Raw genomic sequence first — 27,863 nt, forward strand, 5'->3', positions numbered from 1 at the left:
GTTTCAGTGATACATTCTTTCCAGTGCATTTATTTCTCTACTTATCTTGTTTTTCATAACAGGTTTATTTTATGCTTAATTATTCATCATAGGTCTAGAGTCTTTTTTATTAGTTCTTGGATTTTCTATCTGGGAAAATTTTGTGAAGCAGTATATATACTTTACAGATAATTTAAGAACATTTTCACAGTTGTCACTACACTTTTAGATTTTAATTCCAAGTCTTCAATTCAGCTAAAATGGCAGTTGTTTTAGAGACTATTTCTTTAATTATTATATGTTTTATCATGCTTCCCTTTTCAGGACCAGAGTTCTGATCAAGCAGGAAAGGAGAAAGCAAAAGGTAAAGAAAAAATATTTTTATTGTGTCTTATAGCCTTATGAGAACAGTGATCTTTTGGAGCACTTTTCCAAGGTTGATAAATTCACCTGAGTGAAACTGGAAGACCATCTTTCTTTAGTCTTCTTCCTTCTTGTAGATAGCTTAATTAGCTACCCATTTTGCTCAGGCAGAGAGTTAAGGATCATGTTGATTCTTGTTGTCATCTAGTTCCAATATATCCCAAGTCTGATCAATTCTCACTAACTGTACTGTTAGCCCCCTGATCCACATCATTATCATTTATTGCCCAGAGTACTATAATGACCTTATAACCTATTTCCTACTTTTTTTAGTGTTTTTTAAAATTTTTACATTGATTGTATTACATAGTAATGTTGAGCATGTATATGCCTTGCAACTGAGCAGTATATATCCCAGAGAAACTTCCACAAGTGCACTTTATGTACATGCTTGTTTGAATCGTTGTTGTTAAGTAGCAAACAAAAAAAAAAAAAGAAAGGAGAAAGAGAGGAAGAAGAAGGACAGGGTACAGGGGAGAGAAAAGGGAGCACCCAAACATTCAGGAGCAGTAGAATGGTTAAGCAAATTGTGGCCTACCCAAGTAATGGTATAGCCATGAAATGTATCATCTGAATGTAATTAATGTAGATGAATCTCAAAAACAATGTTGAGCAAGGGAAGCAACTCACAGAAGAATACAAGCAGTGAGATTCCATTTACAAAAAGTTCCAAAACAGTAAAAATATGTTCAAAGGTAGTAAAATTTAAAGAAAAGCAAGGGAGTGATTATGATGTAAGCAGGATTTTTGTTAACTCAGTGAAATTATACCTTATTGTAAGTTTAACTTGTATTTTCTTGACTACTAATGAAGCTGACTATTTTTTCATTCAGGTTTTCTGTTTTGGGTTTTTTTTTAACATCTTTATTGGAGTATAATTGCTTTACAATGGTGTATTAGTTTCTGTTTTATAACAAAGTGAATCAGCTATACATACACATATATCCCCATATCTCTTCCCTCTTGTGTCTCCAGGTTTTCTGTTTCATGAGGTGCTTTTCCAAGTATTTAAAATTTTTTTTCTTTGGGTTCTTTGTCTTTTTCTTATTGTGTCTTTATACATTTAGGAATTCTTTGTCAGTTATATGTGTACTCCATAGCTTTATTTTTACTTCCTTAATGATATCTTTGAAGGAAAGTTCTTACTTTTAATGTCATTGAATTTATCAAAAACTTTTTTGCTTTTTCTTTTACTCTTTTGTATTCTATTCTTCACACAGCAGTTAGTATGATTTTTTTAAAAACACAAGCCAGAATTTATCATTTCCCTGCTTAAAAGCCTCAATTACTTTTCATTGCTTTTAGAATAAATCTGATTTAAACATATCTAAAAGGACCTAAAGGTTCTGCATGCTGCCTGCTTCTCTGACCTTATTTTTTACTACTCGCCCTATTGTTCATTGTATTTCAACCACACTGAGCCTCCTTCTGCCACTCTTCTTCCCTTTCTCTGGAAAATTCTCCCTTGAGATAGTTTTATGTCTGGCTTATCAATCTTGGGTCTCAGCTAAAGTATCTTAGACTGGCTTTCTCTGATCACTACATCAAATAGCTCCCCACCCTCCAGTTACTCTCTCTTCAGTACTCGCTCTTATTCATCACTCTTTTCAAAGTCTGGTATTTTCTTATAAATTTGTTGATTCTGTTCTCTTCCCCCACCCCCTATTAACATATATTCATAAAAAAGGGGTCTTATCACTTTTATTCATTCTGTATCTCCTGTGCCTAGAATTGTGTGTAACATAGGCACTCAATAACTAAATAACCTATGAATGTCATCTGTCCCCAGACTATTTTTCAAAAAATAATCTAACTCTATTTGGATCATTCTTTTGAATATTTATAAGAAAGAAAAAGACTCATGGCCCTTTCCCAAAGTGTTGATCTCTAGTCATGTCATTTTCTTATTCCTTGAAAATTTCATACCTTCCTTTGTCTCCTCAAGCCTCTCTTCCCCAACCCTGTTCTTTATCCCTTCATGCTCATTAGATGACCGTGTCTCATATTTCAAAGGAGATAGAAGCTATCAGATGAGAATTATCTGAAATTTCTATCACCAGTTCTATAAACCATCTTATATCTTCACCCATCTTCTCTTTCCTTCCTGTAACTAAGGAAGTAGTTTCCTTTTGTCAAGGTCTCTCTATCTGTGATCTGGATTCCATTTACTTCTGCTTTCTCAGGGACCTCACTGCATCAATTACTTCACCCCTTTCTTGTATCTTCAGCTATTCTGGGTCAACTGGAGGTTTTGCATAGATATCATACATACTCAATTCTCTCCTGTTGAAACAAGTAAAAGCTCTCTCTGGATCCTTTCCCTTTTCTGCTATGCCCCTTCCCACTTACCTCCCGTTCACTTCTCAGTACACTCCACTATACAGCTCTTGCTAATGCTGAAATTGAACTTCATGTTGTTCAATTCCAAGATATTTTTCAGTCCAACTTACTTTAATATGTCATTATCTCCTGCAGTTTACCATTACCTCCATCTTTTCTTTTTGTAGGTGTGTGAGATATAAACAAACCATTCAACACTTCATAAAGTGGACAGTCTCCATTTGGAGAACTGTACACTCCCTTTATCTCAAAACAAGCTTTTACCTTGCTTTCTTCAACACATTCTCCAGATTCTATTCCTGTCTCTCTAGCTGCTTCTTTTAAATAGCTATTATCAAGTTAAAAATTGATTATTTCCTGAGGTTTTTCTAATTATTTTCTGTTTGGCTCTACCAAATGAAACTTGATAGAAAAATTGAGCCTAACCTTGTCAGGTAAATCAATTAGTCACATATCTTTGTTCTTTCTGGGAACACAAAGATTAGAGGCTATCATGATATCTAGAGTATGAGGATCCATTCTCTTCAGCACAGTGTCCCCTGAAATAAAGACTTACTAGCTTTGTAGATAGTCGTTGTACTGTTCTTCCTTATTCCTAGACCCTTATATTTCTATCCTCTGGTTTACTCTTGACTCATCCATCTACCTTAGAAATAATTTCATAAGAAACCTTCCCTCTCCTCCTCTGCCTGACCTCCCACCACCTACCCATAGGTTGACTACCCTTTTGGGGTAGATCCTATAACCTCCTATCACATGGTATTGTAATTATTTGTGTCAGTGTCTCTCTCACCATAGTCTTATTCATCACAAAGTATACTGCCTTAAGAAATAGCATCTTAATTCTAAGATATCATCAATTGTAAGATCCATAGTCAGTTTTTTCAAGGGAAAAAAATATTTACATCCTGAAGGTACTGTCATTTCATTGCTGAACCATAGTGTGATCTTTTCTAAGACATTTAAGTCCAATTTGGGATTGCAAATCACTGAAACAAATTATAAACAGATATGTTTATCTACGGTTAATTTTGCATAACAACATGACATTTACTTTGTTGCTTGAGAACTGGTACGTTTCTTACAATTCTTACAAGTTTTTTACAATCTTAAGTCTAAGTCTACAGTATAAATGTCTATTATAATTAATGATATTCTGAAAGGTTAATGTGAAAGAGCTTTAATTTCTTGGAAAAGCAATACTTCTTCTTTAGTTTTTTTGCCATCTTGGACCTTCCTCATTTTTGATATCTCACATTTATAATCACATTTATGGCAGTGTATTATGAATTATTAATGGAAGAGAAGATGTTTTCACAATTTCTTATAGTGTTAGTACATAGTAGTTGCTCAATAAATAAGTTTTAAACAAATAAATGCCTTTGAACTTGGTAAATTAAGGGTATAATCTGAAAGAAAAGAATGAAGATAAGGAAGAATAATTAAGTTCAAACAACCAAGAAGAGAATAAATGCTGGACGATAAAAGATAATTATGTACAAGTCTGATTTAAAAAAAATTGTAGTCATGGAGGTATAACAAAGGGAATTAAATTGGCTTTGGCTGCAGATTATTTCTCACATAGCTGCTTTTTTTCCCCCCTCTTCTCATCTCAGTTGACTTTTAATGGCACCCAGCTGAGAATATCTTTAAGGAATTTTATATCTATAGAATAGCACACTTTGTAGAAAAACAAATTTGTAGCCTGTCAGATTTGTTTTATCAGATTTTTAAAAACTTTCTACATTCAGATAATTTTTGATACCTGTGAATGTCTTTATAAAGTTCTGTCTTAAAAGTATTACATTTAACAAAAGAAAGATTATAAGAGGCTGTGAAATTTAGACTCTTTAGGCAAACTGCAAGTTATCATGATTGATTTTAATTTGTAAACATATAAAGCATGTCACAAAAATATAAAAATATCAAGTCAAGGGCTTCCCTGGTGGCGCAGTGGTTGAGAGTCCGCCTGCCGATGCAGGGAACACAGGTTCGTGCCCTGGTCTGGGAAGATCCTACATGCCGCGGAGCGGCTGGGCCCATGAGCCATGGCCACTGAGCCTGCAAGTCTGGAGCCTGTGCTCCGCAACGGGACAGGCCACAACAGTGAGAGGCCCGCATACTGCAAAAAAAAAAAAAAAAAAATCAAGTCAATTATTTGATTGTATTATTGCTTTTTATTATTTATGATTCTGCCTGAAACCATATAGTTGCTGCAATAACTTTTTATTTATAATTACTTTAGGAATATTTTGAAAAGAAAAGGTTAAAATCAAAAATGGAATTACTGGGAGTTTCATCCCCTGTCAAAAATTCTGCTGTCAGTTTAGACCTCCTTAACCTGTATATGGTAAATCAGATATCTTGCCAGAAGGAAACACCTGGTAAGTAAGTTTTTCTAATACCATTTTGTTTTGATTCTGATGTGATTATAAGACTTAGTTCTCTAATAAGTGTAATTTTAGAACTCAAAGGATGTGGAAAGTAAACTAATTTTAAAACTTGGTTGCCTGGTTAAATAAGATTTGTTAATTTTTGCTTAAAATCTGTTGTTTAATCCATTTACTTTTATTTTTAGGTTAAGTGTTATATAAAATTAATTTTATAAGGTATGGTTAGACTTATTACAGTGCAGCTGTTTCAGTTATTACATTATTCTGTCTAGGCAGATAGTTATCAAAGTTTAGCTAAAGAGAAGGAAATAAATGTATTTACTATCTTATACTATTTAGAGAATTTGTTTGAAAGGAAGAGCTGAAAGAATTTTTGTCAGTTTCCTATCTCACAATCTGAATAATTTCGTAGGCATTCCTGGGGTATTAACTATGGTAGTCTAATACTTCAAAATAAAATTCCTTTTGGCATGCACTTTGATTCTTTAAGTAAATAAAAAGTTTAATCAGAGTATTTTTTTTTCTCTAAAGGGAACTTGTGTCTGATATTTAATTTTTAAAATAAATGCTAAAATGAGAGCTTAAAGAAGTAAGAGAGTTCATAAATGATGGATAGAAATTGATCATACTGTTCTTAGTATCCCCTCTTTTCCTTTCTCTGCCATTTTTGTTTCTCCCTCCGCAGATGGCAGTTTACACAAGTAAAAAACTTTTACTGTAGTAAAAGTAAATATGTTATTCATGGACTTTGGGAGTAAAAGCTTTTGTTGTAAATCTGTCTGTTGAATTTACCTTTTATTTTCTTCACTTGTATAATACAGTGTTATCAACTATAGTCACCACATTTTACACTAGATCTTCAGACCTTAATCATCATACAGCTCAAAGTTTGTGCCCTTTTACCAGCCTCTCCCTATTTCCCCTACTCTCCAATCCCCAGCCCCTGGAAACCACTTTTCTACTCTGTGTTTCTATGAGTTTGACATTTTTTTTTTAAGACTCTACATGTAAGTGATTCTACATTTTTTTTTAAGATTCTACAGTGCACAAGGGTTCCCTTTTCTCCACATTCTTGTCAACACTTGTTATCTCTTCTCTTTTTGATAATAGTCCTTCTGACAGGTATGAGAAGATGTCTTATTGTGGTTTTGATTTGCATTTCCCTGATGATTAGTGATGTTGAGCACCTGTTGGCCATTTGTATGTCTTTGGAAAAATGTCTATTCAGGTCCTCTGCCCATTTTTAAATTAGATTATTTTTTTGCTAATGACTTATGTGAGTTCTTTATATATGGTGGATATTAATCCCTTATTAGATACATGATTTGCAAATATTTTCTCCCATTCCATAGGTTGCCTTTTCATTTTGTTGATGGTTTCTTTTGCTGTGCAGTAGCTTTTTAGTTTAATGTAGTCTCACTTGTTTATATTTGCTTTAGTTGTCTTTGTTTTGCTGTCAAATTCAAAAAATCATTGCCAAGATGGATGTCAAGGAGCTTAACCTTTATGTTTTCTTCTAGGAGTTTTATGGTTTCGAGTCTTATAATTTTTACTTTTTTTTTTTTTTTTGGCCACACTATGTGGCATGTGGGATCTTAGTTCCCAGACCAGGGATCAAACCCTTGCTCCCTGCACTGGGGGTGTGGAGTCTTAACCACTGGAATGCCAGGGAAGTCCCTAGGGTCTTATAATTAAGGCTTTAATCCATTTTGAGTTGATTTTTGTGTATGGTGTAAGATAAGGTTCCAGTTTTGTTCTCTTGCATGTGCTGTCTGATGATGAATATATCTTTATGTATTTTCTTTCTCCCTTACTTTCTTTTCACTTATGCATTCAACATATGTTTACTGAATACCTACCATAAGTATTGTGTTGGATGCTGGGAATAGAATAGGAAGTGACAAGGTCGGGACATGATACCCCAAAATATGGCACCTTGGCATTTTGAATATTTTAAGTTGAAGGAATTTGAGAAGCAGCATGTGCAGGAAGGATTCTCATGTGAGAGGTACCCTATACCTGGAGGAAAGGAACATCTTTATCTCCAAGACAGAGGGGCACTGAGAGGAATCTAAATGAACGGGACTGCTGTTTCCCCCAGTTTACTACACTTTGCTCATACCCTTTTTTTGTCCTATCACATTCTTTATGACTTTCCATTGTTCGTCAAACCTAGCATTAAAATGCTCAGGTTTAAACACTTCTTTGGGTCTTCATTTTCTTTTTGAAGTTTTCTATGTAAAACCTATATTAAGTAAATTTGAATGTTTTCCTCTTGTTAATCCCTGTTTTGTTACAGGGGCCCCAGCTGGGAGTTTAGAAAGGTAGAGGATAGAGATATTTCTACTCTCCTACAAAAGCAAGACTTTATTAGTGAGGACTCATGGCTGCAAACAACAGACATTTAAAAATATATACTTATTTAATGTTGTGAATTGAATGTTTGTGTCCCCCCCCTCCAAACTCATATGTTGAAATCTTAATCCCTAATGTTCAAGAGGGACATTTAGGAAGTGATAATGTCATGAAGGTGGAGCCCTCATGGATAGCATTGTATCCTTATTAAAGAGACCCCAGAGAGCTCTCTTTCCCTTTCTGCCATCTGAAGGCACAGTGAGAAGATGGCTGTCTGTGAACAGGAAGCAGGCCCTCACCAGACACCACATCTGCCAGCGCCTTGATCTTGGACTTCGCAGCCTCCAGACTGAGAACTAAATTTCTGTTGTTTATAATCCACCCAGACTATGGTATTCTGTTACAGCAGCCTTGAAGGGACCAAGGCACTTAACTAAAAGGAAGGGCTGTGGTGCAGCCAGGCCTCAGAGACTGCTTGGATCAGGGACTTGAATACAGCCAAGATTCTTTCTCACTTCAGATATTAGCTTCATTCTCTCAGACCGTCTTCATCATTGAGGCTTAAAACATTACCTTAGGGGCTTCCCTGGTGGCGCAGTGGTTGAGAGTCCGCCTGCTGATGCAGGGGACCCGGGTTCGTGCCCCGGTCTGGGAGGATCCCACATGCCGCAGAGCGGCTGGGCCCGTGAGCCATGGCTGCTGAGCCTGTGCGTCCGGAGCCTGTGCTCCGCAACGGGAGAGCCCACAGCAGTGAGAGGCCCGCATACTGCAAAAACAAACAAACAAAAAAACACATTACCTTAAAAAACTAATATTGCTCATCTCTCCTAGTTTTGCTACCAGGGAAATACTGAGATCTGTTTCTCTGGTTCTGAGCTTTAAAAAATTCCACTGGAGGGATGTTGCCTTGCCCTACTGGTGCCAGGGCCCAGCACTGGAACAATTACTTATTTTTTTAACTTTTTATTTTATACTGGAGTATAGCTGATTAACAATGTTGTGACAGTTTCAGGTGCACAGCAAAGCGATTCAAACCTACATATATATGTATCCATTCTCCCCCAGGCTCCCGTCCCATCCACGCTGCCATGGAACAATTACTTATAACCAGAGGGAACAATTATTAATTCTTCTTGGGTCAGATGGGTACCCATTATTTTTTCCAGAAAGGCAGGGTTTTATAATAGAAAGTCTCCACTAGAACTACATAGTTGGTGCATGTGTAAAAGCATTTCACAGAAGAGTTGTCAAAAGTACTGAACAGACAAAATAGAGACTTCTTCTATAAAGAGAGACAAGGATTCTGCTCTATAAAGTTTAAAAATCTAGTGAGGGAAATAGAGTTAATCAAGTACTGCAAACTATGGTAAGTGCTATAATAGAGAACTTATATAGCTTTATGGGAATGTATCAGACAACATCTGATATAGTCTGGGCGTCAGGGAAGTCTTGGAGGAAGTAAAAAGTAGAAGTGAGTAGAGCCCCTTTCACGAGGAATATATAAGATGATGAAGAAAAAGAGATGATTTGACTTACTGTGATAGTATTGTAATGACTTCTAGCATATATATCTATAGAATATAGGTGGTTTTCAGTAAATTTCTAAAATGTACATTTATTTAATGAACATAGTATATCAAACAACGCTTTTAAAAGATTTTATTATTCTTATAGATTTTTATAAATTGTAATTGTAATTTTTTTCATTATAGAAACTGTGAGAAAACCAATCCACGTGAATATGAATAGAGACATAAAAATGCCCCTAAGAAAGCATGATATAGAGCTTCCAATGTCACCTCCCTGTGTACCATCTAACCTCTGCATTGATGATGTAGAAAACAAGTAGGTTTTAGCTAAGTTGTATATTATTAGGTATTTAAAATGGGTCATTATTAACACTCATTTATTCATTGGAAAATGTACAAAGGATTTATCCTTCTAAGCTTCAGTTTTTATTTGTTCGGCTGTTATAATATTATTAAACTATTAAGACCTTTATCAAATGACCAAATGTCCACACTAAGTTTTTGTACACAGTTTCACTTTCTTTATCATAAAAATGTCTCTCTTGTAATAATATAATTTTTAGAAAACTCAGTAATATTATAACCCTGGAATGAAGAGAGTTACTTAGAGTTCCATATGTTTTCAAGTATTTGTGTAGAACAGTATGAAATTTAAATAGATATAAAAAGATGGTCAATTTTATTGCCAGCTATATTTTTAACCTTAAAATTTTATTTTCGTTAGTATATACTATCAAAGACTAAGCAGCAAGGAAGAATTTGATCTAGTTCAGGTGAGTTTTTTTTTTTTTTTGACTATTGTGACATGCCACCAAATGATATAAATTTTTCAAATACTGGAGAAAATTATAGTCCTTAAAATTATTCTTTTAAAAGTTTTTAATGTAAGGAACCTATACATTAAAATATTTTAACTGATTGCTTATGAGAAACAATTTGGAGTTCTGGTAAAGTAGACTAGGCCTACATGTGCATAACATTTGATTCTGCTTGTTACTGACAAACTGCAAAGGATAATTCATTAGGAGATTCCTACTTTGGGTTCATGTGATCATTGAGTAATTCATCTCTTCAAACATAGTGATCAGATTATTTTATTTTACATCAAATTGTGATTTTCAATATTCACAGTGTTTCTAAGATTATTTTTTAAAGTATTGCAAATGATTATTTTTTAGCAAATAATTTTTAATTTAAACATTTTTATTTTTTTAAATTGAAGTATAGTTGATTTGCATGTCATGTTAGTTTCAGGTGTACAACACAGTGATTCAGTTATATATATATGTATGTATGTGTGTATATATATATATATATATATATATATATATATATTCTCTTTCAGATTCTTTTCCCTTATAGGTTATTACAAAATATTGAGTGTATTTTTCTGTGCTATACACTAGGACTTGTTGATTATCCATTCTGTATATACTAGTGTGTATACATTAATTCCAACTTCTTAATTTATTCCCCCCTCCCTTTCCACTTTGGTAACTGTAAGTTTGTTTTCTATGTCTGTGGGTCTATTTCTGTTTTGTAGATAAGTTCATTTGTATCTTTTTTTTTTATTCCACATATAAGCTATATCATATGATATTTGTCTCTCTCTGTCTGACTTCACTTAGTCTGGTAGTCTCTAGGTCTGTCCATGTTGCTGCAAAAGACATTATTTCATTCTTTTTTATGGATGAGTAATATTCCATTGTAACTATAAACCACATCTTCTTTATCCATTTATTTGTAGACATTTAGGTTTGCTTCCACATCTCAGCTATTGTAAATAGTGCTGCAAAGAACATTTGGGTGTATGTATCTTTTCGGATTATGGTTTTCCTCAGATATATGCCCAGGAGTAGGATTGCAGGATCATATGGTAGCTCTATTTTTAGTTTTTAAGGAACCTTCATACTGTTCTCCAAAGTGGCTGTATCAGTTTACATTCCAACCAACAGTGTGTAGGAGGGTTCCCTTTTCTCCACACCCTCTCCAGCATTTATTGTTTGTAGACTTTTTAAGGGCCATTCTGACCGGTGTTGGGGTGATGCCTCATTGTAGTTTTGATTTTCATTTCTCAAATAATTAGCAATGTTGAGCATCATTTCATGTGTCTTTTGTCTACCTGTATGTCTTCTTTGGAGAAATGCCTATTTAGATCTACTACCCAGTTTTTGATAGGTTATTTGTTTTTTTGCTGTTGAGCTGTATGAGCTGTTTGTATATTTTGGAAATTAATCCCTTATCAGTCTCATCACTTGCAAATATTTTCTCCCATTCTGTAGGTTGTCTTTTGATTTTTTTATGGTTTCCTTTGCTGCAAAAGCATTTAAGTTTAATTAGATCCCATTTGTTTATTTTTGTTTTTATTTCCATTATTCCAAGAGATGGATCCAAAAAGATGGATCCAAATCGCTGTGATTTATGTCAAAGAGTGTTCTGCCTATGTTTTCCTCTAGGAGTTTTATAGTATCCAATCTTACATTTAGGTCTTTAATCCATTTTGAGTTTATATTTTACATTGTATTAGAGAATGTTGTAATTTCATTCTTTTACATGTAGCTGTCCAGGTTCCCCAGCACCACTTACTGAAGAAACTGTCTTTTCTCCATTGTATATTCTTGCCTCCTTTATCATAGATTAATTAGCCATAGGTGCCTGGGCTTTCTGTCCTGTTCCATTGATCTATATGTCTGTTTTTGTACCAGTACCATATGTTTTGAATACTGTAGCTTTGTAGTCTGAAGTCAGGGAGACTGATTACTCCAGCTCTGTTTTTCTTTCTCAAGATTGCTTTGGCTATTTGGGGTCTTTTGTGTTTCCATACAAATTTTTTAAAATTTTGTTCTAATTCTGTGAAAAATTCCATTGGTAATTTGGTAGGGCTGGCATTGAATCTGTAGATTGCCTTGGACAGTGCAGTCATTTTAACAACATTAATTCTTCCAATCCAGGAACACAGTGTATCTTTCCAACTGTTTGTGTCACCTTCAGTTTCTTTCATCAGTGTCTTATAGTTTTCAGAGTACAGGTCTTTTGCCTTCTTAGGTAGGTTTATTCCTAGATATTTTAATCTTTGTGATGCAATGGTACATGGGATTGTTTCCTTAATTTCTCTTTCTGATCTTTCATTGTTAGCATATAGAAATGGAACAGATTTCTATATATTAATTTTGTATCCTGCAACTTTACCGAATTCACTGATGAGCTCTAGTAGTTTTTGGGTAGCATCTTTAGGATTTTCTATGTATAGTATCATGTCATGTGCAGTGACAGTTTTACTTTCTGTTTTCCAGTCTGGATTCCTTTTATTTCTTTTTCTTCTCTGATTGCCATGGCTAGGACTTCTAAAACTGTGTTGAATAAATATCATATGATATAGCTTATGTTTGGAACTTTTAAAAAAAGACAGAAACTGTGTCCACAAGAGTGGACATTCTTGTCTTGTTCCTGATCTTAGAGGAAATGCTTTCAGCTTTTCACTGTTGAGTATGATGTTATCTGTGGGTTTGTCATATATGGCCATTATTATGTTGAGGTATGTTCCCTCTATGACCACTTTCTGGAGAGTTTTTATCATCAAGGGATGTTGAATTTTATCAAAAGCTTTTTCTGTATTTATTGAGATGATCATATGGTTTTTATTCTTCAGTTTGTTAATGTGGTGTATCATGCTGATTAATTTGTGGATATTGAAAAATCCTTGCATCCCTGGTATAAATCCCGCTTGATCATGGTGTATGATCCTTTTAATGTATTGTTGGTTTTGATTTGCCAATATTTTGTTGAGGATTTTTGTATCTAAGTTCATCAGTGATATTGGCCTGTAATTTTCTTTTTTGAAGGTATCTTTGTCTGGTTTCTGTATCAGGGTGATGGTGGCCTCATAGAATGAGTTCGAAGTGTTCCTTTCTCTGCAATTTTTTGGAATAGTTTCGGAAGGGTAGATGTTAACTCTTCTCTAAATATTTGGCAGAATTCTCCTGTTAAGTCATCTGGTCCTGGACTTTTGTTTGTTGGGAGTTTTTAAATCACAGATTCAATTTCAGTACTTATGATTGGTCTGTCATATTTTCTATTTCTTCTTGGTTCAGTCTTGGAAGATTGTACCTGTCTAAGAATTTGTACATTCCTTCTAGGTTGTCCATTTTCTTGGCATATAGTTGTTTGTAGCAGTCTCTTATGGTCCTTTGTATTTCTGTGGTGTTGGTTGTAACTTCTTTTTCATTGCTAATTTTATTGCTTTGGGTGCCCTCCCCTTTTTCTTTATGAGTCTGGCTAAAGGTTTATCAATTTTGTTTATCTTTTCAAAGGACCAGCTTTTAATTTCATTGATCTTTTCTATTGTTTTCTTGGTCTCTATCCTATTTATTTCTGCTCTGATGTTTATGATTTTTTTCCCTTCTACTAACTTTGGGTTTTGTTTGTTCTTCTCTCTGTAGTTGCTTCAGGTGTAAGGTTAGGTTGTTTGAGGTTTTTCTTGTTTCCTGAGGTAAACTTGTATCACTATAAACTTCCCTCTTAGAACTACTTTTAGCAAATAAAATTTTAATCAATTAGAAAATGCACAGATTGTGATTAAAGCTTGAAATATTAAGGTCTAAGGCTATATTATTCATTACCTTTTCTTTCCTTTGAATTGCTAAAGTTATACTAGAGAAAGATAACAACAGTGACACTAAAATCTCTTGGAAATCTTTTCACCTGTAATGTGGGTTAATGAAACTCAGGTTTCCCATCTTTAGGAGATGGCATGTAGGAGAATGGGGCTTGAGGATGGAGGGGACCAAGTGTGATAAAGGCAAATGAAAAGGAGCTCTTAAGTATAATCTTAGTTGATAACCTCTCTTGTCTTAATAAGTCTTGTCCATTACTGATGGGCTTGCCTTTCCTTGGGACTTTTTCTGCAACCCATGATCTTTTTGCACTTCTATTTTCACTTTCATCTTCTCTGGTTTTTACATTTTGGCAAACCAAATTATTGTATCTTCTTTCATATAGTCATCACAAGTCATGGACTCATATAGAATGTCTGAACCTCAATTCAACAGAACAGAAAACTGCAGTTTCACTCCACCATCTTTTTCAGCTGAATTATCTTCCAATAGAAATATTACAAAACTAAATTTCATTCCCAGAATAGCACCTAGTCTTCAGAAAGTTGCATATGAAGAGAAGCAGAATGAACAGATATCTTTGGATCACGAGTTCTTAGCATTTTGATATTATTATATTTTTATGATATATTCCTTTCTCTTTTTATAGATTTAAAAATATTAGTTGCGAATTGCTATAGTTATAGCTAAAATAAGATATAAATTAAGTGTAATTGTTCCTCAAAGGTCAAAAACTTAATTCTCTGCACTGTAGAAGATTATGAATCCAAAAACTGAAGTGTTTTTTAAAAATCTTTGAAAAAAATCATTTTTTATAAAATTGATAGTGAAATTGAAAATCGTTCAGTGTGTTATATAGTAGTATGATTGTAATCACAGTAAATATCTAGTTGGTGATATAATGGTGGCCTGGTAGACATGTTATGGAAAGGCTCTTGTGAATAGCAGTACATAATCTCAGTGATATCATAGTAGCCTGTTAAAGTATGAGTTGTGATGGCTTGATTCTTTTTATGATTTGTCAGATAACAACGTTATATGCACTTCAATTATAATTATACAAATATATTTATATAGAGATGTGTACTGCTAAAATATTGTTCAATCATTGTGTACTCTAAAGTAAAAATATGAAAATGTCCAAAATTTAAAATTCTGAAATATATCTGCCATAGAACATACCAAGAAATGATTTTTTATTAAATTTATATAGAGTTTAAAAATAAAATTATTAAAGATTACTAATGTATAATGATAGGAAAATGGTTGTATAAACACTGTCTTATTAATAGGAATATTTAGTTTGAATTTCTCCCATTTTTAGCATGCAGTAATTTTATGCCATATTTATGTAGTTATTATTTTAAAATTAATTTATAATTAAAAATTTATAAATTATAGTTATATATCATGCTATATTATAGTTATATATAATATATAACATGATTCAATTTTATTAAAGTATGTTTTCTGTTTTTCAGAAGAGATAAAATGAAGTATTATGTTTCAGTGATATGTGTTAGCCTTATTAATTTGAGCACCCAATAATTTTTGAAAGATGCAGTGAAAAACATCCAAGTACCCATTCAGTTTGTATTTTATAAGACTAAAACTTGCATCCTAGATCAGTTTATAGGCTAGAGAATGAAATGCTCTGTAATCTCCTACTTATAGACTGCAGGTTAGTGATTATCTCCAGAGGGGTAAATAATGTTATTCTTAATATGACAGAAGAGAAAAAGAGAGTTTAATGTCTCTGTCCAAGGCATATTGTCACATTGTGACCTTTTAATGAAGTATTTAATAGTTCATTTGGAGGGATTTCAAGAAAAGTGAGAAGAATTAAAATGAAATTATATGATAAAAAAGAAATTGAGTTGAAAAAACATTTTAGAAGAAAAAGTGTTCTGGGGCTCACTTCTCACTTCCCTAGAAAAGTAGTATTTGAGCCCATATATAATATTCCCTTCTCTTTTGACTTGTTTGTTTGTTTCTCACTTCAAGGGATGCACCTTTGTCTCTGCACCTCTGTCACTGTCTCTCTGAGGCTGAGATGTGAGATGTATTATCAGACTTTATTTTCAGCTCTCCCTCACTTCAGATCTTTTTTTTTTTAAGACTTTCAATATCTCTTCTTGTCTCCCCCTCTTTTTTTCCTATTTCTGTCACTGATTGTCTTTGGACTTGTCATTTCTATGTTTGATGACTTGTAGATAAATATATACTACAGATATAAACTATTGTTGCTGGATAGATTAGTGCTGGGCCAATATATTTATATGGTACTTTCCACATTAATAAATGGATTATCTCAACTGCTTTTCACAATAGTCTTCCAACACTTTCTCCATTTTGTATTCAATGATATTGATATTTGGAAATATTAAAGTAGCAGTATAAAATTACTCAGTAAATGGAAAAACTGAGATAAGTATAGCTGTTTTCTTGGGAGAGATAATGTATTTTTTGTCAGAGAAATTTAACTTTTATTTACTCAAGATCCTGGTGTACTGGGTATTTTTTAAATTTTTTTTTTAATCTCTGAGAAAATGTTTAGCTGACCATAGTATCAACCCTGTTATTTCAATAATTACTCAAATACTGATATTGCTTTCATTGTTATAACAGTATTTATTTTGTTTTCAATTAGGACACAATTACTTTATTTTAGACTAAAATAATACATTTTTGTATATATATGTTCACTTAAATGGCATTTGTGATAAATAATTTAACTTGTATATATGTACATTTACCACTTTGGCAGGCTCTTCCTTTCTTTTTGCAGCTCAGTAGTGTTAATTATTCTAATTCCTTGGTTTCTAAATTAAATGAAAGTCAAGATACTTTCAGTCCATCATATGAAACAGCACAATTTGGACCATTACTTGAAAGATTAAACAGGTAAGCAAAGATGTTGAACGTAATAAAGAACCTGTAGCATTCTTTCCTTGAATTATTAATTTGACTTTTAATAGATACAAATATCTTTTGTTAGAAATGTAAGCAGACCTAAATATTACTTCTAGAAAAAAAACACTATCAGTAAAATGTAGCATTTCACTAAAACACTTATAAGTAATTATTTTCTAATGTGCACATTTACCTTTCATTTATTTATTTTAAAACATATTTGGAACCAAGGTGTTTTGTACCTGTTTTATAATCTCCATGAATTACTTGCTTCTTTTGCTGTGTCGTATCATATTAATTTCTTTTTCATATTTATGATAGTTGATCAGTGTCTTATTTTTATTTTCTAGATGTCTGTATATAAACCCTAGTTATTTGTTTTAAATCCATTGAACTTGTCAAACCAGTTTGAATTACTCTTGGTAATTGTGGTGAGAAACCTTGACTCTGTAATGCTACCCATCTTCTTCATGGTAGTAAAAGGCAACACTATTCACTCAGCTGCTTAAGCCAAAATAAAAGTTGTCCTCGATTCCTTCCTTTTCTTCATCTTCCAATATACATTTCACCAACAAAGTATTGTCATTTCTGTATTCTGATAAACTTTAAAATTATTTACTTACATTTTCATCTCAAAGGGTTCCATCCCAGTCTAAGCAACCACTGCTTCTTGCCTGGAGAATTGTAATAGCCACAAAACAGTTCTTTTTGTTTTCTCTTTGTCCTGAGATAAATTTTTTTTACAACTTTATTAATGTATAATCAACGTACAACAAAGTGAACTTATCTGAAATGTGCACTTCAATAAGTTTTGACCTGTGTTAAAAATAATGAACTTATTTATCATCTCCAGTAGTTTCTTGGGCACCTTTGTAATCGCTTCTTCTGGTCACTTCACATCCCTTACTCCCATCCCAAGACAACTGCTGATCTGCTTTCTGTCACTATTGATTAGTCTTTAAGTGGCATCATACAATATGTTCTCCCTTTTTTTTGTTTAGCTTTTTTCACTCAGCATAATTATTCTGAGATTCATCTATATTGTTTATTGTATATATCAATGTCTGTTTCTTTTTATTGCTGAGTACTATTCCATTGTATGGACATAGCACAATTTATTCATCTGTTGATGGACATTTGGATGTTTTTCTCCCAGTTTTGGCTATTCCAAATAAAGCTACTATGAACATTGATACTGAAATCTTCGTTTGGACATACGCTTTCATTTATTTTGGGTAAATATCTACAAGTGGAATAGCTGGGTCATATGGTAGGTGTATGTGATTTGTGTCATTTTTACATTCCCATGAGCAATAAGTGAGAGTTCCATTTGCAACACATACTTGACAACACTTGGTACAATCAGTTTTTTTAAATTTACACCATTCTAGTCAACATGTAATGGTGTCTCATTGGGGTTTTAATTTTGCATTTCCCTAATGACTAATGATGTTAGCATCTTTTCATGTGCTTCCTAGTCATTTATGTATCTTTGGTGAAATGCTTACCCTTTTCGTTTTCTTAATGGTGTCTTTTTGACACCAAACTTTTTTACAAAGGTTTTAATTTTGATGAAATCACATTTATTAATTTTTTAATTTATGAATCATGCATATGGTGTCAAAGTTAACAAATCTTTGCCTAAGACAAGGCCAGGAAGATTGTCTCTTATGTTTTCTTCTGTCTTGTAGTTTTCAATCTAATATTTTTTATTTTATTTTATCTTTAAATTTATTTTATTTATTTATTTATTTTTAGCTGTTTTGGGTCTTCATTGCTGTGTGCGAGCTTTCTCTAGTTGCGGCGAGCGGGGGCTACTCTTTGTTGAGGTGCACAGGCTTCTCATTGTGGTGGCTTCTCTTGTTGTGGAGCACAGGCTCTAGGCACACAGGCTTCAGTAGCTGTGGCACATGGGTTCAGTAGTCGTGGCTTGTGAGCTCTAGAGCACAGGCTCAGTAGTTGTGGCGCATGGGCTTAGTTGCTCCGTGGCATATGGGGATCTTCCTGGACCAGGGCTTGAATCCATGTCCCCTGCATTGGCATGCGGATTCTTAACAACTGCGCCACCAGGTAAGCCCTTAATCTAATTTTTTTTTTTTTTTTTTTTTTTCGGTACACAGGCCTCTCCCGTTGCGGAGCACAGGCTCCGGACGCACAGGCTCAGCGGCCGTGGCTCACGGGCCCAGCCACTCCATGGCATGTGGAATCCTCCCGGACCGGGACATGAACCCGCGTCCCCTGCATTGGCAGGCAGACTCTCAACCAGTGTGCCACCAGGGAAGCCCCTCAATCTAATATTTTTGAGTTAATTTTTATGTATGGTGTGAGGTAAGGATTTAATTTCACCATTTGCTTTTGTGGAAAGAGAAGAATAACTTCTCCCCACTGAGTGCTTTGAGACTTTTGTTGAAAATTAATTGACCAAAAATATGTTTTGTTTTCCCTGTAATCTCAATTCTGTTTTATTTATCAATCATGTCTATCTTTGTTTGTCACACCGTATACTAAAGCTTTAGTATAAGTTTTGAAATTGGGACTTGTATTAGTCCTCCAATTTGTTCTTCTTTTTCAAAAGTGTTTTAGGTTGTCTTAGCCCTTTGCATTTTCATATAAGTTTTAGGATCACCCGGTCAGTTTCTGGGGAAAAAAAAAGTTTAATTGGATTTTTATAGGGATTGTGTTGAATCTATAGATCAATTTGGGAGAAATTTTAACATTTTAACAATCAAATTTAACAATTTTAACAAAGTGATTCTTCCAATCCATGAGCATGAAATGTTTCTCCTAATCGATTTTTCTGTATGTCATAGGAGCTTTATTCTTAATAGCCCCAAACTTCAACTAACCCAGATGTCCATTAAGAATAGAATATTATATAATATTCATGTAATGGAATAGTACATGGAAAAGAAAAAGAATGGACTGCTAATATATGTAATAGCAAGCAAGAACATGAATAAATCTCAACACAAAAAGAGAACCATTGTATAATTCAATTTAAATGAAGCTCAAAGACAGGCTAAAATAATGTATAGCAACAGTAATCAGAATGGTGGTTACTTTTGAGAGGTATGGACTTGGAGGGACATGAGAGAGCCTTCCAGTGTGTTTGAAGTGTGATTTTCTTTCTCTCCAGCTTTAATGACATAACTGACAAATAAAAATTATATATATTTAAAGTGTTCACTGTGATGATTTAATATACATACACATTTTGAAATGATTACCACAATCAAGCTAATTAACACATCCATCACCTCACATAGTTACCATTATTGTATGTGTGGTAAGACCACTTAAGATCTACTCTGTTAACAAATTTCCAGTGTAAATATAGTATTAAGAACTATAGTCACCATGCTGTACACTAGATCCCCAGAACTTATTCATCTTATAACTAGAAATTTGTATCCTTTGACCAATATTTCCCATTTTTCCCACTTCCCAGCCCCTGGCAACCACCATTCTACTCTCTGCATTTTTGAGTTTGGCTTTTTAGAGTCTACGTATAAGTAAGATATACAGTATTTATCTTTCTGTGTCTGACTTTTCACTTAGCAAAATATCCTCCATGTTCTTTCATGTTGTCACAAATAGAAGGATTTTCTTTTTTTTTTTTATTGTGCGGTATGCGGGCCTCTCACTGTTGTGGCCTCTCCTGTTGCGGAGCACAGGCTCCGGACGCACAGGCTCCGCGGCCATGGCTCACGGGCCCAGCTGCTCCATGGCATATGGGATCTTCCCGGACCGGGGCACAAACCTGTGTCCCCTGCATCAGCAGGTGGACTCTCCACCACTGCGCCACCAGGGAGGCCCAGGATTTTCTTTTTATGGCTGAATAATATTCTATTTTATTTAATCTTTAATTTTTCTCAGTAATTTACAGTAGTTTTCAATGTATAAGCCTCATGGTTATATTGTTAAATTTATTGCTACATATTTAATTCATTTTATGTTGTGATGGGAATTATTTTCTTTTTTTAAGTTTTATTGAAGTATAGTTGATTTATACTGTGTTAATTTCTGCTGTACAGCAAAGTGACTCAGTTATACACACACATACATATATATGTGTATATATATACACACATATATATATATTCTTTTCCATATTCTTTTCCATTATGGTTTATCACAGCATATTGAATATAGTTCCCTGTTCTGTACAGTAGGACCTTGTTGTTTATCCATCCTATATATAATAGTTTGCATCTACTAATCCCAAACTCCCAATCCTTCCCTCCCCCCCAGCAGCCCCTTGGCAACCACAAGTCTGTTCTCTATGTCTGTGAGTCTGTTTCTGTTTCATAGATATGTTCATTTGTGTCATATTTTAGATTCCACATATAAGTGATATCATATGGTATGTCTCTCTCTTTCTGACTTACTTCACTTAGTGTGATAATCTCTAGGTCCATCCATGTTGTTGCAAGTGGCATTATTTTATTCTTTTTTATGGCTGACTGATATTCCATTACATATATATCTTAATCCATTCATCCATCAGTGGACATTTAGGTTGTTTCCATGTCTTGGCTATTGTAAGTAGTGCTGCTATGAATATAGGGGTGCAGGTATCTTTTTGAATTATATTTTTTTCTGGGTATATGCCAGGAAGTGGGATTGCTAGATCATATGGCAACTCTATTTTTAGGTTTTTTGAGGAACCTCCGTACTGTTTTCCAGAGTGGCTGTACCAAATTACATTCCTACCAAGAGCGTAGGAGGGTTCCCTTTTATCCACAACCTCACCAGCATTTATTTGTAGCCTTTTTAATGATGGCCATTCTGAATGGTGTGAGGTTATACTTCATTGTAGTTTTGATTTGCATTTCACTAAGAATTAGCAATGTTGAGCATATTTTCGTGTGCCTATTGGCCATATGTATGTCTTCTTTGGAGAATTGTCTATTTAGGTCTTCTGCCCATTTTTTGATTGGGTTATTTTTTTGTTGTTACTGAATTGTAGAAGCTGCTTGTATATTTTGGAAATTAAGCCCTTGTCAGTTGTATTATTTGCAAATATTTTCTCCTAATCCATAGTTTGTCTTTTCATTTTGCTTATGGTTTCCTTTGCTGTGCAAAAGCTTACAAGTTTGATTAGGTCCCATTTGTTTATTTTTGCTTTTATTTCTATTGCCTTGGGAGACTGACCTAAGAAAACACTGGTACAATTTATGTCAGAGAATGTTATAACTATGTTCTCTGCTAGGAGTTTTATGGTGTCTTGTCTTATATTTAAGTCTTTAAGCCATTTTTGAGTTTATTTTTGTGTATGGTGTGAGGGTGTGTTCTAACTTCATTTATTTACATGTGGCTCTCCAAATTTCCCAATACTACTTGCTGAAGAGACTGTCTTTTATTGTGCATTCTTGCCTCCATTGTCAAAGATTAATTGTCCATAAGCGTGTGGGTTTATTTCTGGGCTCTCTGTTCTGTTCCATTGATCCATATGTCTGTTTTTGTGCCAATACCACACTGTTTTGATTACTGTAGCTTTGTAGTATTGTCTGAAGTCTGGGAGGGTCATGTCTCCTGCTCTGTTCTTTTTCCTCAGGATTGTTTTGGCAATTCTGGGTCTCCCATGGTTCCATATAAATTTTAGGATTATTTGTTCTAGTTCTGTGAGAAATGTCATGGGTAATTTGATAGAGATCACCTTAAATCTGTAGATTGCTTTGAGTAGTGTGGCCATTTTAACAGTATTAATTCTTCATTCCAAGAACATGGGATATCTTTCCATTTCTTTGCATTATTTTTAAGATTTCCTTTATTAATGTTTTGTAGTTCTCAACATATGTCTTTCACCTCCTTGGTGAGGTTGATTCCTAAGTTTTGTGTGTTTTTTATGTGATTTTAAAAGGTATTCATTTTTTTACATTCCCTTTCTGATATTTCATTGTTAGTATAAAGAAACTCAATTGATTTCTGTGTGTTAATCTTGTATCCTGCTACCTTGCTGAATTTATCAATTCTAGTAGTTTTTGTATGGAGTCTTTAGGGTTTTCTATATATAATATCATGTCATCTGCATATAATGACAATTTTACCTCTTCCCTACCAATGTGAATACCTCTTATTTCTTTTTCTTTTCTGATTGCTGTGGCTAGGACTTCCAATACTATGTTGAAGAGAAGTGATGAGCGTGGGCATCCTTGTCTTGTTCCACATTTTAGCGGGAAGGCTTTCAGCTTTTCACCATTGAGTATTATATTGGCTGTGGGTTTGTCATAAAAAGCTTTTATTATGTTGAGATATGTTCCCTCTATACCCACTTTTATAAGGGTTTTTATCATTAATGGATGTTGAATTTTATCAGATGCTTTTTCTGAATCTATTGAGATGATCATGTGGTTTTTATCTTTTCTTTGGTTGATGTGGTGTATCACATTGATTAATTTGCATATGTTGAACCATCCTTGTGACCCTGGGATGAATCCAACTAGGTCATGGTGTATGATCTTTTTTATGTGTTGGATTTGGTTTGCTAATATTCTGTTGAAAATTTTTGCATCTATAGTCATCAAAGATATTGGCCTGTAATTTTCTTTTTACTGAAAAACCAATGGATCAATGATGAAATCAAGGAAGAAATTTTAAAATGCCTTGAGGCAAATGACAATGCAAACACAACCAAACAAAATATATGGGATGCAGTAAAAGCAGTTCTTAAAGGAAAGTTCATAGCAGTACAGGTCTTCTTTAAGAAACAAGACAAATATCAAATAAACAACCTAACCCACCACCTAAAAGAATTAGAAAAAGAAGAACAAACAAAACCTAAAGTTAGCAGAAGAAAGCAGATAATAAAAATCAGAGAGGAAATAAATAAAATAGAGATTAAAAACAGTAGAAAAAAATCAGTATAACCAAGAGTTGCTTCTTTGAAAGGGTAAACAAAATTGACAAACCTCTGGCCAGGCTCACGAAGAAAAGAGAGAAAACCCAAATAATGAAAATAAGAAATGAAAGGAGAAATCATAACTGATACCACAGAAATACAAAAATCCATAAGAGATTACTATGAACAATTATATGCCAACAAATTTGACAACCTAGAAGAAATGGACAACTTTCTAGAAACATACAGCTTGTCAAGACTGAGTCAAGAAGAAAATGATAACTTGAACAGACCAATCACTAGAAATGAAATAGAATCTGTAATTAAAAATACAAAAACAGGGGCTTCCCTGGTGGCGCAGTGGTTGAGAGTCCGCCTGCCGATGCAGGGGACGCAGGTTCGTGCCCCGGTCCGGGAAGATCCCACGTGCCGCGGAGCGGCTGGGCCCGTGAGCCATGGCCCCTGAGCCTGCGCGTCCGGAGCCTGTGCTCTGCAACAGGAGAGGACACAACAGTGAGAGGCCTGCGTAACGCAAAAAATAAAAATAAAAAAAAACATTTTTAAAAAATACAAAAACAAGAAACAACTCCCTACAAACGTAAGTCCAGGGCCAGATGGCTTCACAGGTGAATTCTACCAAACATACAAAGAACTTGTACTGATCCTTCTCAAACTCTTCCAAAAGATTGAAGAGGAAGGAACACTCCCAAAGACATTCTATGAAGCCATCACCATCACTCTGATACCAAAACCAGACAAAGACACTACCAGAAAAGAAAATTACAGGCCAATATCTTTGCAATTATTTTGTTAATATTATTTTTGGATTATTCATTGCTAGTATATAGTTATACAATTTTGTATATTGAAATTGTATCCTTTGACCTTGCTGTATTATTAGCTCTACTAGTAGTTTTATGAGTTCTTTAGGATTTTCACCATATTGGATTATGCTGTCTATAAATATAGATATTTTTACCTTTCCCCTTTCAATCTGAATGCCTTTTGCTTCTTTTTGTTGCCTGACTGCTGTGACTTGAACCTCTAATACAGTGCTGAATAGCAGTGGCAAGAGTGAGCATGTTTACATTGTTCTGAGTCTTAGGGAAAAGCATTTAACCTTTCACTATTAAGAATGATATTAGCTTTAGGTTTTTTGTAGGTGCCCTTTGTCAGGTTGCCCTCTATTCCTAGTTTATTGAAAGTTTTTATCATGGATTTTTGCCAAATGCTCATTCTGTGTCCCTTGAGATTATCATGTAGTTTTTTTTCTTTATTAATATATATATATATTACCTTATTTTCAAATGTTAAACCACCTTGCCTTCCTGCGATAAAGGCTGCTTAATTATGTTACAGAACCCATTTCATAAAATGCTGGATTTATTTTGCTAATTTTTTAATGATTTTTACATCTATATTCATGAGAAATATTGGTCTGAATTTTTCTTTTCCTTTGATGTCTTTGTCTGCCTTTGGTAACAGAGTAATACTTCTGGCTTCATAGAACAAGTTGGAAAGCATTTCCTCCTCTATTTAATGGAAGAATTTGTGGAGGACTGGTTATTTCTTCTTTAAGTATTTTTGCACCTGGCCTTTTCTTAGTGGAAAGACATTTAACTAATAATTCTTTTTATTTTTAGTTGTTATAGGTCTAATCAGATTTTAAAATTTCTTCTTGAGTACTTTGTGTTAATGTGTGTTTTTATAGGAATTCATCCATTTCATCTAAGTTGTATAATTTGTTTGCATAAAGTTGTTCATAGTATTCCCTTGAAATCCTTTTAATTTCTATAAGGTAAGTGTTGATATCCTTGTTTAACCTGTTTAATTCCAGATCTGTGTCTTTTCTACTTTTTTTCTTGGTCAGTATAACTAAAGATTTGCTAATTTTATTTGCTAAGTTTTGAGTTTCATCAATTTTCTCTATTTTTTTTTCTATTCCATTTCTGCCCTAATGTTTATCATTTTATTTTTCTACTTACTTTGGATTTAGTTTGGCCTCCTTTTTTTTCTAGTTTCTTAAGGTGTAAGCTTAACTTATTGATTTGATATTTTTCATTTAAATTTTTGACATTTAAATATTTTGACATTTAAATATTTTTCATTTAAATATTTGACATTAAATCTGTAAAGCAGTGCTTAGAGGTCAACCAATGATTAGTTGAAGGTTGTGTTTAAACACCTTGAGCTAATAAGACTTCCTCCTGGGCATAAGACCTTACATTCAGCCAGGTATGAGTGGATACCTCACATTCAGCCAGGATGAGTGTTATTTTTCAAAGACATTTTGAAAAATGTCTTTGAGTGGCATTGTTTCCAACTAGAAGTTTGCTGTCATTCTTATCTTAATATCTGTGTATATATAATATATAATTTTCTGTTTTTAAGATTCTTTTATCGTGGATTCTCTACCACAGATTTTTTATGGTGGCTTTCTCTCCATTAGGGTTAGGATGTTTGTTTTCTATTTCTTGTATTTGGACTGTGCTGAGCATCTTGGATCTGTGGACTTCTTATTGTTTTTACAAAATTTGGAAAAAATTCAGTCATTAATTTTTCAAATATTTTTTACATATTTTTTCTGATTGCTCTCTCCTGTGTGTGCTCACAGCCTTATACATGTTTGCAGCTTTCCAGACAACCAGTGATGGCTGAGAATTTATGAAAACGTATTTGTTTTCTAGATCTCTCCATGAAATTTCTTGATCGTTTTTTGCTTTCTCCAAGTATTATAGCCTTAGGCAGCTGCAATGTTAGCCTATCCCGATGGTCTGCCACCAAGATAATGATCGATTTTGACAAATTCCCTGGTCATGGGGCTCCCCCATACCCACCTCCAAACTGCCTAGCCTTGGTAGTGCTACCAGCCATGGAGCTGGGGATGGAGGGAAGCAGCCCAAGGCTAAAACTCCACAGACTCCCACTTTTCCTACTAAGGTTTAGTAGTTTTACCTCCTTCTCAGTTTATTGTATACCTTTGGTCACTCCCCAGATTCTGAAATAGTTTTTTTTGCAAATGTTATTTGGTTCTGTTGTTGCTTAGAGTGGGGAAGAATTTGCCAAGTTTCTCTATCAATTCCAGAGGTCCTGCTCCTCATAGATTAATTTTTTTAATGTTAAATCAGTCTTGTGTTCCTGAGATAAACCCCACTTGGTCACAGCATGCTATCCTGGTTATGCATTCTTGGATTTGATTTGCTAAAATTTTGTTAGGAATTTTTGAAAGATATTGTTTTCTAGGTTTCTTTTTATTTTAATATCTTGGTCTGATTTTGATATCAGCCTAATGCCAATGTCATAGAATGAGTTGGGAAGTAACCCCTCCTATGTAATTTTCTGAAAGTTTGTGTAGCTTTGGTATAATTTACTCCTTAAATGTCTGGCAGAGTTCATCACTGAGGAGTTCTTTTTGTGGGAATGTTTATTTTTTACTATAAATTTCATTTCTTACTAGATACAGGCTAGTCAGATTATTTTTAGTGAGATTTGATAATTTGTATTGAATGAAAAAAGTATTCATTTAATCTGTTGTAGAATTTATTGACTTCAAGTTATTCATAATATCCCCTTACAATGCATTTAACATCTTTTAACATCTGTAGTGATGTCTTTTCTCTCATTGATAACATCTTCTCCTTTTTTTCTCCTGATTATTCTGATTAGGGACTTACCAAGTTTACTTATCTTCTAAACGAATTAACTTTCAATTTCACATATTTCTTATTTTTCTAGTATTCATTTCATTGAATTCTGCTTTTATTTCCATTTGTCTATTTAATTTGGATTTAATTTGCTCTTTTTTTTCTGGTTTCTTAAGGTGAAAGCTGAGGTCATTGATTTGAGACCATTTTTTCTTTTCTGTGTGTGTGTGTGTGTGTGTGTGTGTGTGTGTGTGTTTAGTGCTATCAGTTTCCCATTAACCACTGCTTTTGCTATATCCTACAAGTTTGATATGTTTTGTTTTAATTTTCATTCAGTTAAAAAAATTATAATTTTCCTTTTGATTTCATTTACAATCCATTAATTATTTAGAAGTTTGTTGTTTGGTTCCTAGAAACCTCAAGGCTTTTCTGTTATCTTTCTAAATTAATTATATTGTGGACAAGGAAGATGCTTTATGTGATTTGAATCCTTTCAAATTTATTGAAATGTATTACTGTTAAGAATATCATTTACATTTAATGTGACAATTGATATGGTTGGGTTTAAGTCTGTTCTCTTGCTATTTGTTTTTTATTTGTCCCATATAATTTTGTTCCCCTTCCCTCTTTTTCTGCCTTTTGAGTATTTTGTATGACTTAATTTATCCCTTTTGTTGGCTTATTAGATATAACTCTGTTTTTTGTTTTTCAGTGATTGCTTTAGATTTTATAGTATATATTTAATTTATCATGGACTGTCTTCAAGTTATATTATGCCAATTCAAATATAATATGAGACTTATAATGGTATGCTTCTGTTTCTTTCCTTTAGC

The 27,863-nt window shown here is 33.8% G+C and overlaps 1 protein-coding gene across 1 annotated transcript in view; it reads left to right on the forward strand.

Moving 5' to 3' along the window:
- Positions 1 to 307: 307 nt before the first annotated feature.
- REDIC1 (regulator of DNA class I crossover intermediates 1) overlaps positions 308 to 27,863 on the forward strand; it is a gene marked incomplete at its 3' end in the record, with an annotated part of 72,982 nt that continues 45,426 nt past the window's right edge. Inside the window, 5 exon segments of the mRNA XM_082850889.1 lie at positions 308 to 343; positions 4,988 to 5,126; positions 9,203 to 9,335; positions 9,744 to 9,792; positions 16,421 to 16,536. Of these exon segments, the coding sequence (XP_082707015.1) occupies positions 5,021 to 5,126; positions 9,203 to 9,335; positions 9,744 to 9,792; positions 16,421 to 16,536 (404 nt within the window). The 5' untranslated portion in view covers positions 308 to 343; positions 4,988 to 5,020.

The sequence above is a fragment of the Leucopleurus acutus genome, assembly GCF_964270905.1.
Source record: "Leucopleurus acutus genome assembly, chromosome: 11".
Taxonomy (NCBI): domain Eukaryota; kingdom Metazoa; phylum Chordata; class Mammalia; order Artiodactyla; family Delphinidae; genus Leucopleurus; species Leucopleurus acutus.